The sequence below is a fragment of the Sturnus vulgaris genome, chromosome 22 (assembly GCF_052056855.1).
Source record: "Sturnus vulgaris isolate bStuVul1 chromosome 22, bStuVul1.hap1, whole genome shotgun sequence".
Lineage (NCBI taxonomy): Eukaryota > Metazoa > Chordata > Aves > Passeriformes > Sturnidae > Sturnus > Sturnus vulgaris.
Genome location: NC_142264.1, coordinates 3177392 through 3192161, shown reverse-complemented (window position 1 = coordinate 3192161; position 14770 = coordinate 3177392). Strand labels below are relative to the sequence as shown.

Here is a 14770-nt window from a genome sequence, read left to right as displayed (position 1 = left end):
TGCTCCATGGATTTTGCCAGAGCTGGCTCTGAGCCCTTTGGAACATCCTAAGTGTGGGTTTGAAGAGGATTTTCAGAGCCTTTTGTGAGAGTGGATGAGCAGGGAAGCCTGTCTATAGGGATTTTTGAGGGCTGGATTCAGACAAAGCTCTGCCTTTTCATTTTGGGAAGTGGCACCCAAAGCCACCGTGGCAGTTCCAGGTTTTCCTCTCTCTTTAGCAGGCAGCAGATTAAAGCTGGGACTGGAGAATTCCTGACCTGTGTTCCCTCTTTGTGGCTCATTCCCACTCGTGGGCAGCAGGAGAAGGGGCTGCAAACCCCATCACATCCCGAATTTCGTGGTGGCTCCAACCCTGAGCCTGCTGAGCAGCTCCCTGGAGCTCCCTGCTCCAACATCCCTGCCAGGGGCCTCAGATAACCTTCCCCAAGCCTTCTACCCGGTGGCTCCATGTATTATTGAGTGGCCTGCTGAGAACAGCTGCCCATGAAATATTGAAGCATTAAAATCCAGCTAAGAGCCTCAGTCAGGGCATCCTGGGAGGCAGAACAAGTGGAGCACACAGCTCAGGAGGAGCAGGGCTGGATGGGCTGGCAGCAGCTTTCCTCAAATCCTGAATCATTTAAAAATACTCCATCTCTGAGCCGTTTGGAAGGGAAGAGAACCTGACTTGGTGTTGTTTTGCACTGGTTTTCTTGTTTCCAAGCTGAGGCAGGAATAACCTGATGCTTTTCTCAGCCTGGCAAAGGATGCTGAGCTTTACATCCCTGCAGCTGCAGCTGCTTTTGTGGGGCTGCTGGGGAAATTTGGCAGGCAGCTGGATTGACACGATGGCCAAAGTGCCTTCCCCATCCCAGAGCACCCCTGGAAGCTTCAGCCACCCTGTTTGGTGAGGAGGGAGTCACAGGAGGCACAGAATTCTGCTCTGCCACTCCAGAGCTTGGGTTGAAGTGCAGAACTCTCAGGGTAGGTTTGGTTGGGTCTCTAATTCCAGTTTGCTGCCTGTGGTTGTAATGAATTTTTCCTGCTTGCCTCTGTCTTGGCAGCTCTTTGGGGATGTTCTGGTGAAAGCCAAAGTAGGAAAATTTTCCCCATTTCAGCTGAAACGTCCCAGCTCTACGTGGGAATAATGCAGATGAAGGATGCTGATGAATCCAGCACTCCTGCACTGGAATAAGCCCAGTTTGGACTGGGTGTGGAGAGCCAGCTCTGGTTTCTGTTGGTTGTGGAGCTGCTGTGGGGCTGTGTGGGACAAATTCCCATAGATCTGGCTCTGGGAGTTCCTCTTCCTCGCAGGAACAAGATTTTTGCGTGCTCCTTCTCCTCCATCCTCCTTGGGTTTCACAGTGTTGCAATCCCTGTGAAAGTGCCAGGCCTCACCCAATAAATAGCCAAAGAAATGTTCCCGTGGCTGGGGTGGAAACATCTTGTGGCCACTTAGGAAAGAGTGAACTTTATTCCTTGTCAACATTTCTGATGGCACAACCCAGGGCTGCAGCAGAAGGTAAATACAGCACACATGGGCCTTGTGTTTATTCCAGGCTCTGAGATGTGTTCTTGTGGCAGGAGAGCTACAGGACATTGTTGTGTTGCTTTTCCAGCCTGGGAGAAAAAAAAAGCCCTAAATCCAAATATCCTGAGGTTTTTGGGCCAGAATTCCAGGACATGTTCAGGCCAGGGATGTTGCAGGAGACCCCAGCTTGTTTTACTGAAGATGCTGCTCCTGGCTGAAAGTCACCCAAATTTCCACCCTTCAAGCCTGGCAGCATTTCCTCTCACTGGGGCTTTGTTTCAGGAATTCTTGATGGATTTAGGAACTGGTGTTGGGTTGGGGAGCTGGAAAACATGGAGGCCACATCTCCTTCCCTTCCCTGTAGGTCTGGGCTCCAAGCATGTCCTTCCCATATCCCAAAGCAGCCAATAAGACTAAAATCTGTTTTCCAAGCAGCTGTGGAAGCAGTCACAGACACGGGATTGTGCAGGGAACACCCCCCAATCCCTCCCAATATTTTCATGGCAGAAGCAACAAACCCACAAATAAAGCCAGAGCTTTCATGGTCCCTTTGACAGGGCTCAGGGCTGAACTTTTGTGGCCTGAGGAGGAGCCTGATGAGCTGATAGAGCTGGAAATGCTCAGGGCTGAGGGCAGAGGGGAGCTCAGGGCTCCACACCCACCAGGAGCTGCAGGCAGAGCTGTTTGCTCGGTGTCTGCACAGTTTATAGAGGAAACTGCTCCCCTTATTAGCTGTATTTTTAGTGCTTGGCTTCTTGATGGTTTTTTCCTTGCCTGACATCCAAGAAAAAGTTGACTCCCCTTTCCTCCCTCATGCCCAGCCATGCTCCTGCAGCACAGGCTGTTTCCTCCTCCTTGTAGAGAGAGGTGATTCCCAAACTTCCCGAGGATCCCATGGCTCTAACCTGTTGGATCCCAGAAATCTGGAGTTTTGGAGCTTTCTGTGCTCTCAGGCACAGACCCCCTGGAAAACACTGCTTTTGACCTGAGGCCTTGGAGTTGGCTTCTAAATATGAGTGGTGAAGTAAAAATCACGAGTGTGCAGTGAATTAGAAGTGTGTGCTTTCACAGGGTGATGGGGTTTAAATTTGAGGTTTTTATAGTATAGTAATAGATATAGGACAACATGGAGGTTTTTTAAGGCATTGTCTCTTTCTTTGTTCATCTTTCTTTTTCTTCTTCGTGGATTTCAGTTTTAGTAGTTTCTGGCTGGTCAGTCAGTGTCACTCTAAGGGTCACAGGAATCTATTATTGGGTCAAAAGTATAAATAATGTCGGTGTTAATTCTCTATTGGACTGTTTAACCTTAAAAGACCTTGTAGCAGTTGCCTCTGGGGCCATTTTTCCTCACTTCTAGCAAGGAGCTGGAAGTGCTGTCATAGTGTCTGTACTTTCTGATAAGATATAATAAACATCCAAGCCTGAACACGAGAAAAACTGTTTCAACTGTGTCTCTGTTCATCCTGGCTCTGAGAAGAAGAGACGAGACTGATTGACAAACCATCAGTGGTTTTTTTTCTCCCCAGGGTGGAACGAGCTGCTAATTGCCTCCTTCTCACACCGCTCCATAGCCGTGAAGGACGGGATCCTGCTGGCCACGGGGCTGCATGTGCACAGGAACAGCGCCCACAGTGCTGGAGTGGGGGCCATCTTCGACAGGTGGGCAGGAGGGAGGGCTGGGACTGCATCTCTGACCTGCTTGGAGGGCTGGGACTGCATCTCCAAACTCCTTGGAGAGGTGGGATTGCATCTCTGATCTGCTTGGAGGGCTGGGATTGCATCTCCAGCCTCATTTGGAGGGGTGGGAATGGATCTCCAGCAGCCTTGGAGAGGTGGGATTGCATCTGTGACCTCCTTGGAGGGGTGGAACTGCATCTCCGACCTGCTTGGAAGGATGAGATTGGATCTCAAACCTCCTTGGAGGGATGGGACTGCATCTGTGACCTCCGTGGAGGGATGGGATTGCATCTCTGACCTCCGTGGAGGGCTGGGATTGCATCTCCAACCTCCTTGGAGAGGTGAGACTCCATCTCCAACCTCCATGGAGGGATGGGATTGCATCTGTGACCTCCATGGAGGGATGGGATTGGATCTCATCTTGTTGCTGTTGGGGTGGATGTGACAAATAGACACACTACATGTCAGAAAGCTAAATTCCATACAAAGTGTGCACTTTGTTCATTGGTTACAGTAGGTCAGCATTGGTGTCAAACCATCCCCACCTCTGTTTTTCACAACACTTTTCTAAAATTACCTTTCCCAGCTGCAGGTTTTCTTTCCTGCTTATCTTTTTCTCCTTCTCCTCAGCCTCCAGGCCAAAAGCCTTGATAAGATTCCTTTCAGAATAACCCTTATTCATGAACCCTTTCTGGCTCACAGGCCAGCTGTGAGCCTCTCCTTACCTGGACATCCCTGTCTCCACCTCCATTCCTTCCTGAGGGCTCAGAGGAGCCCAGGATGAGAGAAACATCCCTGAAAACCCAGCAGCAATCCCATCCTCTGGAAAAGCTGCACAAACCCCAAGCAGGGAGGAGGCTGCCCAGTTCAAATCCAAGCCCCTTTCATGGGCTCCAGATGCCATGTGATGTGAGGAGGCCACTCCTTGGTTCCTTTTCATCTTTAATTGGACCAAGACGTGATTTTTATTTGCACAGTGGAAAGGCCCCAGCAATGCTCAGCAGGTTCCACGGGCCTGTCCCCAGGGCTCTTTAATCTCAGGCTTTGGGAGAGTGTTTTAAAGCCAGGCTTGCAGGGTGTTTGACCCACAGTGTGACTCCAGACACTGCTGAAATGCTGATTCCTCTCCCTGAGACTCATCTTGAGCCGAGACCAAATCACCTTTTTGCTGCTCTGCTCTGGGAGGAAATTGTTCTTCGGACCTGGGTGACATCATTTGTTCCTGTGAGGTCATAAGTGCAAGATCATGACTTTGCTGCAGGATCTAACATGAAAAACTGGGCAATCAGTGGAAAATATTTCAAGACCGACACCTGCAGTAAGAGCAAAGGGAGCAATAAAAATTACCGGTGGAGGAAATTACTTTTAGATACCTGTTGGGGTGGGTTTTTATTGTTATTTTTTATTTTTAGGCAGCTTTCTCAGGTGCCAGAGCCTCTCAGTGAATGGATGGAGGCGGTTTTTATGGTCCCTGTTGTATCTCACAGGAACTATTGATGTTCCTAATGAGCTATTTTTGATGGAGGAGGAAAATGAGGCCACATCCTCAGCTGGTACAGGCCAGCACCATCCCCAGCTTCGTTAAATGTGACCAGAGCTTCTCACTCTGCCTCTGACACCTGGGGCTTTTCATTCCCTGGGTTTTTTTGTTGGGTTTTTTTTTTTTTTTGTGCTGACTCCGTGTTTTCTGTGTCCTTTTTGCAGAGTACTGACAGAGCTGGTGTCCAAAATGAGGGACATGCTGATGGACAAGACAGAGCTGGGCTGCCTGCGAGCCATTGTCCTCTTCAACCCTGGTATGTGCCTGCCTCTGCTCTGCTGGCCCCTCTTGGCTGTTCTTCCATCCTTTTGGCTCCTTTTCTTCCCCAAAAAAGCCCTGTTGGAAGTAGCAGAGGGCAGCCAGATGCTGAGCATAGGGCAGGAAGGGAGGCAGGGGTGAAAGTTGGTTTGATTTGGAAAAGATCTTAAAGCTCATCTTGTTCCAAAGCTCCTGCCATGGACACCTTTCACTACCCCAGGTTGCTCAGAGCTCCATCCAGCCTGGCCTTGGACACTTCCAGGGATCCAGGGACAGCCACAGCTGCTCTGGGCACCCTGTGCCAGGGCCTGCCACCCTGCCAGGGAGGAATTTCTTCCCAAAATCCAATCTAAGCCTACTCTTTTTCAGTTTACAGCCATTCCCCTTTGGCCTATCAGCTCTCCCCCTCTTAGAGAGGCTGTGAAAAGGAAGTTCAGGTGCTTGAGGGAGTTGTCCTTGAATTGGAACAAAGTGGAATCTTGATGTTGTTGAAGAGAAAAATGTGGATTAGAGCAACACCAGAGCATGGAGATTATTATCTCTGCTTCCCAACCTCATCATCCACGGGCTTTTATTACCTGCATTTCTGGAAAAACCCTTTGCAGACCTGGAGAGGCTGAAAGACATGAAATGTGCTCATAAAACACACAAAACCTTCAATTTTTCACCATAGTTCCACAGACTCTGGGAGGGTCACGCTGCTCCCTTTTCCCCCTCAGCCCCAGCTACCCAAGGGAAGGAGAAGATTCAGTGCCAGGGTTTTTTTCTCCAGCGTTCCAGGGAGCAAATCCCCGTGCAGCAGGAGCCAGCCTCACATACCTGCCCAGCTCTCTGGAGGGGGTCTCTGCATTTCAGAGTGGATCAGCCCAGCTGGCAGCCAGGGACAAACCTCCCCATCCACCATCAGCCTTCCCTCCCTGCCCTCACCCAGCACAGTTTGTGCCCAAGCACAGCTCCTTGCCTGGATTTTCCCACCACAGCCAGGCCAGGCTGTTCCAGAAGGGTTTATTACAGTTTCTTGGGTTTGTTTTTCTTCTTGACCAATTTCTTGGGGTTTTTTTTTGTTTTTTTTAGTCCCCCCCCTCCTTGTAATCAGCAGTAATTTATTGTCTGTAATTTGGGATTAGCCATATATGGTCAAAGAAGGGGAATCTGGAGAGGTTCCCGTGGCACATGTGCTTGGGGATATCGATTTCTGCACTGTCCCTTTCACCCTGCTAAAAACAGATCCTCGCCCTGTCCTGTCCTGGGGGCTGTGCCAGAGCAGGGGCTTCTCCTTCTGCCCCACCACACTGCTGGAGGGAGAAATCCCACGAGCCCAGGGTTGGAGGGGGAATCAAACCCTTTAAAATGAGGGTCTGGGAGCACTGGAATGAGCCAAAACATTTGGGGTTGGGCTGTGAGGTGAGGAAAAGTCTGTAGGCACAGCGTAAACCTTTGAGTGCTCCCCTGGAGCTCAGGGGCTGCATCCACACTTCGGTGGGGCTGGAAGAGATGGAGGGAGTGCACAGAGGGGGTTCCTGCCTGCCTGGGAAGCCTGGAGGTGCTCGGCTGATGGTTTTTGTGTTGCCTTTTAGACTCCAAGGGCCTCTCGAACCCGGCGGAGGTGGAGGCGCTGCGGGAGAAGGTGTACGCGTCACTAGAGGCTTACTGCAAACACAAATACCCCGACCAGCCCGGCAGGTGAGCTCCTCCTGCACCCTGCAAAGCCCTGCCCTGGGTGCTGCAGCTCCCAGCCTGTCCTTGGCTCCCTTCTCTTCTGGCATTTCTGTTTCCAGTCACTCCCTATGGATGAACCATTCATTTCTAACCCTTCCAGCTGTGAGCATCCCTAAAAAACCTCCCCTGTGCAGTGCACGGAGCTCTTTATTCTTCATTGCCAGGAAATGCAGCAAGGTGGGCAAGACCTGAGGAGCCCCAGCTCCCAGAGCAGATCCCAGCAGTGGGATGAGCACACATGGGAGGGGAGGGGGGGGGGTTATCATTTCCCTTCTGGAAACCGCGGCGAGCGAAACCGCAGCAAAAATAGGACTCACATGGAGTTAATTTTCGGTGGCAGATGAGCATCATTGCTGGGAAGTGAAAGCCTCAATTGATGCTCTTTTTCTCCCCTCCCTGCCTCCCCCAATCCAGCTGGGAATGGGAGGGGGGGGGGGATCAGGAATGCGTTCCTGGACCGCTCTGGAGCTGAGTGGGCGCATTTTCCCAGTTACAGCCTGGAGCTGGCAACTGCCACTTCAGTTACTGACAGCTTCTTGAGAAAGCAAGCAAAGCACTGGAAGCTGCTACTGGTGCATGAATGTTGGGGAAAAACAGCCCAGGCAACTGGGATTTGCATCTCACCTGCATTCCTGGCCTCGTGTGGATGGTTAAATAAAAAGGATGCTTTCACAGCAGTGAGTGCAGTGGGCAGAGCGTGCCCTCAGAAGTGATGCTGGGTTTGTTTTTCCCCCCGCTTTGGGTCCCAGAGTGCTGGCAGATGGAGAAAGGTGTGTTGTGAAGGGATTTCTGGGATGTTCCTGGTTGGTTTGAGGCAGGCAGAGTGAGGATGAGGGTGCCACGGGGTGTGTTTGGTTTGTGGGGAGCAGGGGGATGGAGGGATGAGCACAGGGCACAGAGCAGGGCTCTCACCTCTCCTCTCCCAGGGGGTTTGTGTGCACCCCAAGCTGCCTCCTCTTCCAGAAACCTTTATTAAATTGCATTTCTGGAGCAAATTCAGAGCCAGAGCTTGGACTCTGGCTGTTGTGGTGTTGCAGAAGAGAGACCTGCCTTGGGAATCACAGCCAGCAGCTCTCCTGGATTGTTCCCTTGGTGGGCTGAGCTCCTGCTTTGCACACTGAGCAGGATCTGCAGCCCTGGCACACACAGGGACAGCCCTGCTCCCCAAATCCAAACCACCATGCCTGACACACAGACACTGAGCCAGCAGCCCACAGCAGATCCCCAGGGCTCTGCCTCAGTGCTCAGTGATGTTGGAGGGAGTGTTTTAAATCCAGAAGCTGCACCAGGAACTCTGGAATTTAATCTCTCCCTGGCTTTGAGTGACCTTGGGCTGGGAACCTTCTTGTGTGATGTTCACACTCACCCTCGGTGGCAGGGGAGGTTCTGCATGCTCAGGGATGTCCTGAGAGCTGTGCCTGGGTCCTGCTGCCCTCCCTGCATCCCTCAGTGCTGCAGGGCAGTGCTGGCCCCATCCCAGGCCCCTCAGGAGGGGGAACCCCTGGGCTGCAAGGCTGAGGTTGCACAAGAGCTCCCCAAAGTTCCCCAAAACTCTCAGCATCCTCCTGGCCTTGTGGCACAGTGTGGTCACCAGCTGGGGCTGCAAACAAGTTCTGCCTGTGGTTGAGCAAACCCCTGCTGGAGCCGGGCTGGAGCCTTCCCCTGCTCCCTGCTGTGGGATTGCTGCAATTCTGGAATTCCCACCTTTTCAGGTGCAGGGGTTTCCTCCACATCCCCATCCAGCAGCAGTTTGGGAGCACCCTGTAAACACCAAAAGGGAGTTTTTTTGCAGAGAGAGGCATTCCCAGGGAAAACCCATCCCTGCTGCTGCCCAGGGAGGGCTGGGTGCCTACGTGACACCCAGCAGCCTCAGGGAATCAGGAACCAGGGCTCTTTTCTCCCCTCCCAGCCCTGGCTCCTTGTGCTCAGGGCTGGTTATCTCACAGTTAAACATATCCCAGGGCTGGAGCCATCATCTGGTTTGGTTTAAAGTGAAACTTCCTGAATGGGATGGTAGGACTGATTTGTTTTTCCTGGCTCCGCTCCCACCGTTCTCGCCAGCTCAGCAGAAAAAAAAAAAAAAATAGGGAGAGGGAATTGTGCATGCATGTAGAATATCTGTGTGCTTGTGCATGTCTGTGTGTGTGTTTTCTGCAAGGTCCTCTTCTTCCTGGCCCTTTGCTGCTGTTCAAGCCCTGATTTTGCAGCAGGAAAAGCAGATTATAACCCTGCTGTGGCCACTAAAGGGCTTTTTCCGTGGCTTGGGAGCACTCACACAAGGAGGTGACATCCAGTGGCACCTGGGATGCACCAAAGCACTCTTGCAGGAGCTGGTGGCTTTCTCCTGGCTCCACAGCTGCTTGTCACCCTCTGAGCCCAGCACCCAGCAGCTTTTCCCTGGTGTGGGTGGCTCATTTCCATCCTGCTGGGTCCTGCCGAGCTGCCAGCTCTCCCCAGCCCTCCTGCCTTGTGTGCCCTGAAACCATCTGCTCCAGGCAGGGCAGGGTGGAGAGAAATCGGCTTTTTGTTTGCCCTCCTCATAGCCCTGGGCCCGGGGAAGGGGAGCACCCCCTTTCCCAGTGCTCCCCCCAAAATTTGTGTCACAGCCTGGGCTTCACCCCTGGCTGGCAGCCGGGTTCCTGCCTCGCCAGCAGCCCCGGGGCTCGGCTGGGATGGGCAGAGCCCCAGTGAGGGCTGGGGGAGCTGCTCTGGAGGTGCCCAGAGCCTGCAGGAAAAGGGGCATCACCCAGCCAAGTGCCAGCTCAGCCCCATGGCATCTCCTCCAGCCCCTTGGCAGCTGTTTGCCCTTCTCCCTGCCAGTGCCAGGGCTGATCCCGTGGTGCCTCCCCTTGATGGCCGCAGTGTGGGGACCCCACGAGCATCTCGGGGTGTCCCCCAGCCCAGGGCTGACCTTTCATTTCTAGTTCCACTCTTCCAGCTCAGTTCAGCGTGTTTGCTGGTCCGGAATTCCTCATTTCCCTGCACAGCCCCGGGTGTAGCCCCAGAGCAAGAGGCTGTGTCCGACTCCAGACTTCGGGGCAGCAGCGGGGCTGGACCTGGGGGTGTCTGACCGTGCCACTCTCCCGTTCCCCAGGTTTGCCAAGCTCCTGCTCCGCCTCCCAGCCCTGCGGTCCATCGGTCTGAAATGCCTGGAGCATCTCTTCTTCTTCAAGCTAATAGGCGACACACCCATCGACACCTTCTTGATGGAAATGCTGGAAGCGCCGCACCAAATGACTTAGAGACCTGTGCTGGGTCAGTCCCTCGCCCGGGGGGGGCCCTTCCTCTGCTTTCCCCGTCCCTCCCTGCTCCCCCCCACGCCGGAGGCACCGTCTGATCCGGGGGACCCCCGGCCATCCCGGCCTCCTGCCCCCCTGTCCGTTCGCTGTCACTGCTGCATCTCCAGACCTGCTCGCTGGTTCCCTGTGCTACTTGTAGAGAAGTGGGAGCGGAGAGAGCTTTGCCAACCCCTGTCCCCCGCCGTGCCATGAGGTTTGGGATGGAGCCACCACCCCCCCAGCCCTCCCCTGGGGACAAGGACGGTGCCAGCCCTCGGGGCACTGGGGTTTGGACGAGCCGAGGGGAGTGGTTGGACTCTGCCGGATTGCAGCTGGGCTATTTTCAGAGGATGGAGTTTTGGTTTTGTTTTTTTTTTTTTTTTGTTTTGTTTTGTTTTTGTTTTTGAAAAAGAGAAGAAGAAGACAAAAAAAAAAAAAAAGAGAGAGGAAAAAAAAAAGGAAAAAATTCTATTTTTGGTTTCTAACTATTCTTAGTAGTCTCAGTAGTTACTTTGTGGAGGGAGAGGCCGTGCCCTGTGAATGAGTCACCCGTGGCTGCACAGAGCCTTCTCCTTCCACTTCAGAGCAGAGGATTTGGGATTGAGCTGAATCCCCCCCAAAAACAGGGCACAGGAAATGCCCTTTGGCCACCCCGGGCATCGCTGCCCAGCCCAAAGGTGCCCGTGTGGACATGAGCCAGCTGCAGCACTTGCTTTAAGGCTGCCAGGGACTCCCCATGGCCCTTCCCCAGCTCCTGGGGGCTTGCTGGGACCCCTGCCCTCAGCACAGCATCCCAGTACATCCCAGTGCTGCCCCAGTACATCCCAGTACTGCCCCAGCATCCCTGTGTGACCCCACTCCAAGATTTCGCCTCACCCAGGAGCTGCTCCTGTTGTTTGAGCCCTGCAAAACACTGCAAGGCAACAATTAGTGGGAGTGCTCGGCCTGGCTGCTTAATTGCAGCTGTTAATTAGTGGTGAAGCAAGAAGAGGGCTCCCCCTGGCCTGGGTGTCCCCCGTGGGGCAGGGATGTGGGGGTGGGAGGGTCTGGCTGGGTGGGGGATGTGGCAGCACCATCCCTGTCCTCTCCGGGATTCTGAGAGCACCAAAAGCACCTTGGCTTTTGCACAACCCTTTCCTTGAGTCTTGGTGTGACAGCGGGGAGCTGGACAGGATTTTGGGGATTAGGGACACACCGGGAATGTGTCCGTGCCCTATGGGGTGGAGTGTGTGGCCAGAGGTCATCAAGGGACTGATCTCTCCCCCTACACCTCCCAGGTGTCTCCAGTGCCTCACCAAAAACATGAACTGGAGAAAAAAAACAAAGCAGAGGGAGTGGAGAGGGATGTTGGGAAGGGTTTTCCCCCTTGGCAGGATGGACACGCTGTGCTGGGAGCTGAGAATGGGGTGTCTGTGGCCAAGGGCTTCCCCACCACTTCCATGTCCTCTGTGCTTTAAAAAGCGAAGGGTGAGGTCCCAAAGATCCTCTCCCGTGGTTTGCAGCTGCTTGAAAACTCCTCCTTTGTTCCTGGAGGGGATGGAGCAGCACCCACCACCTCTGTTTTGGAGGGGGAACACCATTGCCACCCTCCTGCTGGAGTGCCCATGTCCATCCCCTGCTGCTCCAAAATCAAAAATCACTCAGGATTTCAGGTGTAACTCCTCCTGAAGTGGCAAATCGGCAGAGGCAGGCACAGCCTTGGCTCTGTTTCCCCAGCAGCCTGCAAGCCGCTGAAAATATTATTAAACAGCTTCACCCTGCAAGAATTTGCCAAGAAAATGAGGCAGGAGAAATGAAATCCGGCAAGGGTGCCAGGAAACACGAGCAGGCTGTTCGCTGGCAGCAGGAGGTTGGCACAGCCCCAGGGAGGTGCCAGATCCCAGAGCCCAGAGCCCACCCAGAGCCCACCCAGCCCCCGGGTCCCAGCCCGGCTCTCCCAGCAGGAAGGAGCCTGGGATTGCTCGTCACAGAGGAAAGGCTCTGGGGATGTTGGTGGATGTTGCACCGGGATAAACCCGCTGGTCTCTGGTGGGTGGAGACGCTTTTTTTCTGGTGGATGGGTGGGAAGGGGCTCTTGGGTGCTGTGGTGGCACAGTGGGAACTCCCATCCCATCCCATTATCCCATCCCATTCCCATCTGCCCTTACAAAGCCCAGGGGAGGCTCTGCAGACCCCAGGTTCCCTGTCAGGATCATCCCTGTGTCTCAGTTTCCCTGCTGGAGCAACACAGCCTCAATCCATGCCCGTGCTGGATTTTGGGAAAGGCTGAGCCTTGTCCTGGGATTTCCCTTTTCCAGCTGGTGAAAGGGATTTGGGATTCCCTGAGCCCCCAGAGCCCGGCCCAGCCCCTCCATCCTCATCCCAGCCTTCTGTGTGTCCAGAGCAGCCTTAAAGCAACGAGCTTTGCATGAGTTGGAATCTTTTTCCTTTGTGTTCTTTTCACTTTGGGCTTTTTGTTGTTGTTGCTGTTGTTGTTGTCTTCATCATGACGGGGCTGAGTGTGGAGAGGTGAGCTCAGGTGGCTGCAGGGAAACAAAAGGCCCGCGATTCCCTAGAGAGGCAGGACATGGATTTAACCAGCTCTCAATACTCCTGCGAAAACCTGCTTTGATTCGGGTGATCTGTTTGCAATGCTTACTTCAATTCCTTTTTGTTGTTGGGACAATCTTTAATTTTCTAAAGATAGCACAAACATCAGCATCCCTCTCTGCGCGTTCCACCCACCCCTAACCCCACCCAGCACATCCCAAACCCTTCCATGGGAATTCTGAGCTTCCCTTGGCACTGGGAATACCCAGGAGTGGCCTGGGGGGCTTTGGGGGATGTGGGGAACGCTGACCCCAAAACAAGGCTGTGCTGCCGTGGCCATCAGAGGGGCTGGCTCAGTGGGATGTGTGTGTGTCCGTGTATGTACTGTAGATATCCACACTGTATAATACCCCACTCACATATACACATAGAGAACTGTAGCAATTACAGACTTTGCCTGGCTTTTTGTGGTTTAAGTCCATTCTTTTTCCTGGTTTTTTGTTGGTTTTTTTTTTTTTTTGTTTGTTTGTTGGTTTTTTGTTTTGGTTCTTTTTTTTCCCCCCCTCTCCTCGCTTTTTATTTAGTTGGTTTTTTTTGTTTTTTTTTTTCTTTGTTTTGCTCCCGTTGTATCCGAATCCCTTTCCAAATTGGCAGATGCCAAATCTGGATTTTTATTCCTCGAGACAAAGGAACTGCATCTATTTTAAGATGCCTTTTTGTTTTGTTTTTCTTCTTTTCTTTCGTTTCTCTTATTTTATTTTGGTTTTTTTTTTTTTCTTTCTTTTAAGCAGGTGGTTTGGAGTAAAAGAATAGCTTTAGCAATTCCCAATACTTAGTGATGGATGCCTTGGCTATGGGATACATAGATTAAAAAAAAATGACGTTAAAATTTAGAATGACAAAAAAAAAAAAGATAAGGAAAAAAAATATCTAAAGCATCAATAAAGTTAAAATCTATTTTTGTACAAATGTAATTTTATCCCTTACCGTATCCTCGGATATTTTCTTTCCTGGATTATTTTGTTTCTTCTACAGAGATTGTTATAAACTCTCTCTATTTTTTCTCTCTTTCTCTCTGTAAATGTTCAGCCACAGGGATCTGGAGAAGAGGGAGAAACTTCTGACCGTGTTTTAAAGGCTTTATATGAAATCTCTTTTGAAATAATTTTTTTGAATGAACTTTTTATTTTTTTTTTTCCCCCCACTTCCAAAATCTTTTTTGGGGATGGGAGAGGGGTGGGAGGGAGGGGGAGGGTTGGTCTGGGGGTGTTTTTTGTCACGTATCTCTGGCGTTCCTGCAGGTCTGTTTTACTGTGAAATCACTACCGTATATTATTATTCACTTCAAAAACAACAAAAAAAGGTTAAAAAAAAATACAAAGAAAAGAAAAAAAAAAAAACCCAAGAAAGAACTGCTGCTGGAAACGCCAGTATTTTCAGAACAATTGTATTAGAATTGTGGAAAAAAAAATGAGAAGAAAAAAAAAAAGAGAAAAAGAAAAAAAGAAGAAAAAAAAAAAAAAGAAAATATATGAGCATTTTAAAATATAACCCAGTCCAAGCCCTCGTTTGTTCTTCTTGGTGTGTCTTGAGTTATTCATGGGGGGCTGTCCCCATCCCAGGGCTCAGTTTGGGGGACACTGTCCCCATTTCAGGGCTCAGTTTTAGGGGACAATGTCCTCATCCCAGGGCTCAGTTTTGGGGGTCACTATCCCCATTTCAAGGCTGAGTTTTGGGGCCACAGAGGGATTTGGGGGCAGCACTTCCAGCATGGGATCAGGGCGATGTTTTCCAGCCCCGATCCCTCCTGGAGCACAGGGTGGGAGAACGGGAGCCTTTAGGCTGAGTTTAACCTGGATTTGTTGCCAGGTACGAACGAGATTGAAGTCGCTGTCGGGTTTAGTGCCGGGATAAATCCTCCTCCGGCGGCGGCGGGGCGGGGAGGATGGAGATGGAAAATTCAGCGGCACAATTCGGTTAGAGCCGATCCGTGTTTTCTCATTCGGGAAAAATGAATTTTTTTTTTATTTATTTATTTATTTTTTTTTCATTCGCGACGCGCCGGCAGGAGGATTGTGGAGGGCAGGAGAAGGGACACAGGGGGTTCTTATTTTCCTGCAGCTTCCCAAAAAATGCCCATTCCCACTCGGGGAACCCCCAGGGAGCCGGGAGCACCCGCCCGGCCACGCTCCCATCTCCAGCTGCACAGAGCGCCTTGTTAACCTCGCTGTTTGGAGAGTAAATATTTACCTCCCTCCC

General features: G+C 51.8%; 1 protein-coding gene across 3 annotated transcripts in view; it reads left to right on the top strand.

The window, feature by feature from the left end:
* The window catches only part of RXRA (retinoid X receptor alpha), a 101651-nt gene extending 87589 nt beyond the window's left edge, over positions 1–14062 (top strand). For all 3 annotated transcript variants that reach the window (XM_088177342.1, XM_088177341.1, XM_088177343.1), the window contains exons 7-10: positions 3037–3169; positions 4892–4983; positions 6563–6668; positions 9799–14062. In XM_088177342.1, the coding sequence (XP_088033468.1) occupies positions 3037–3169; positions 4892–4983; positions 6563–6668; positions 9799–9946 (479 nt within the window). In that variant the 3' untranslated portion in view covers positions 9947–14062. The remainder of the gene's footprint in view (positions 1–3036; positions 3170–4891; positions 4984–6562; positions 6669–9798) is intronic.
* The last annotated feature ends 708 nt before the right edge of the window (positions 14063–14770 follow it).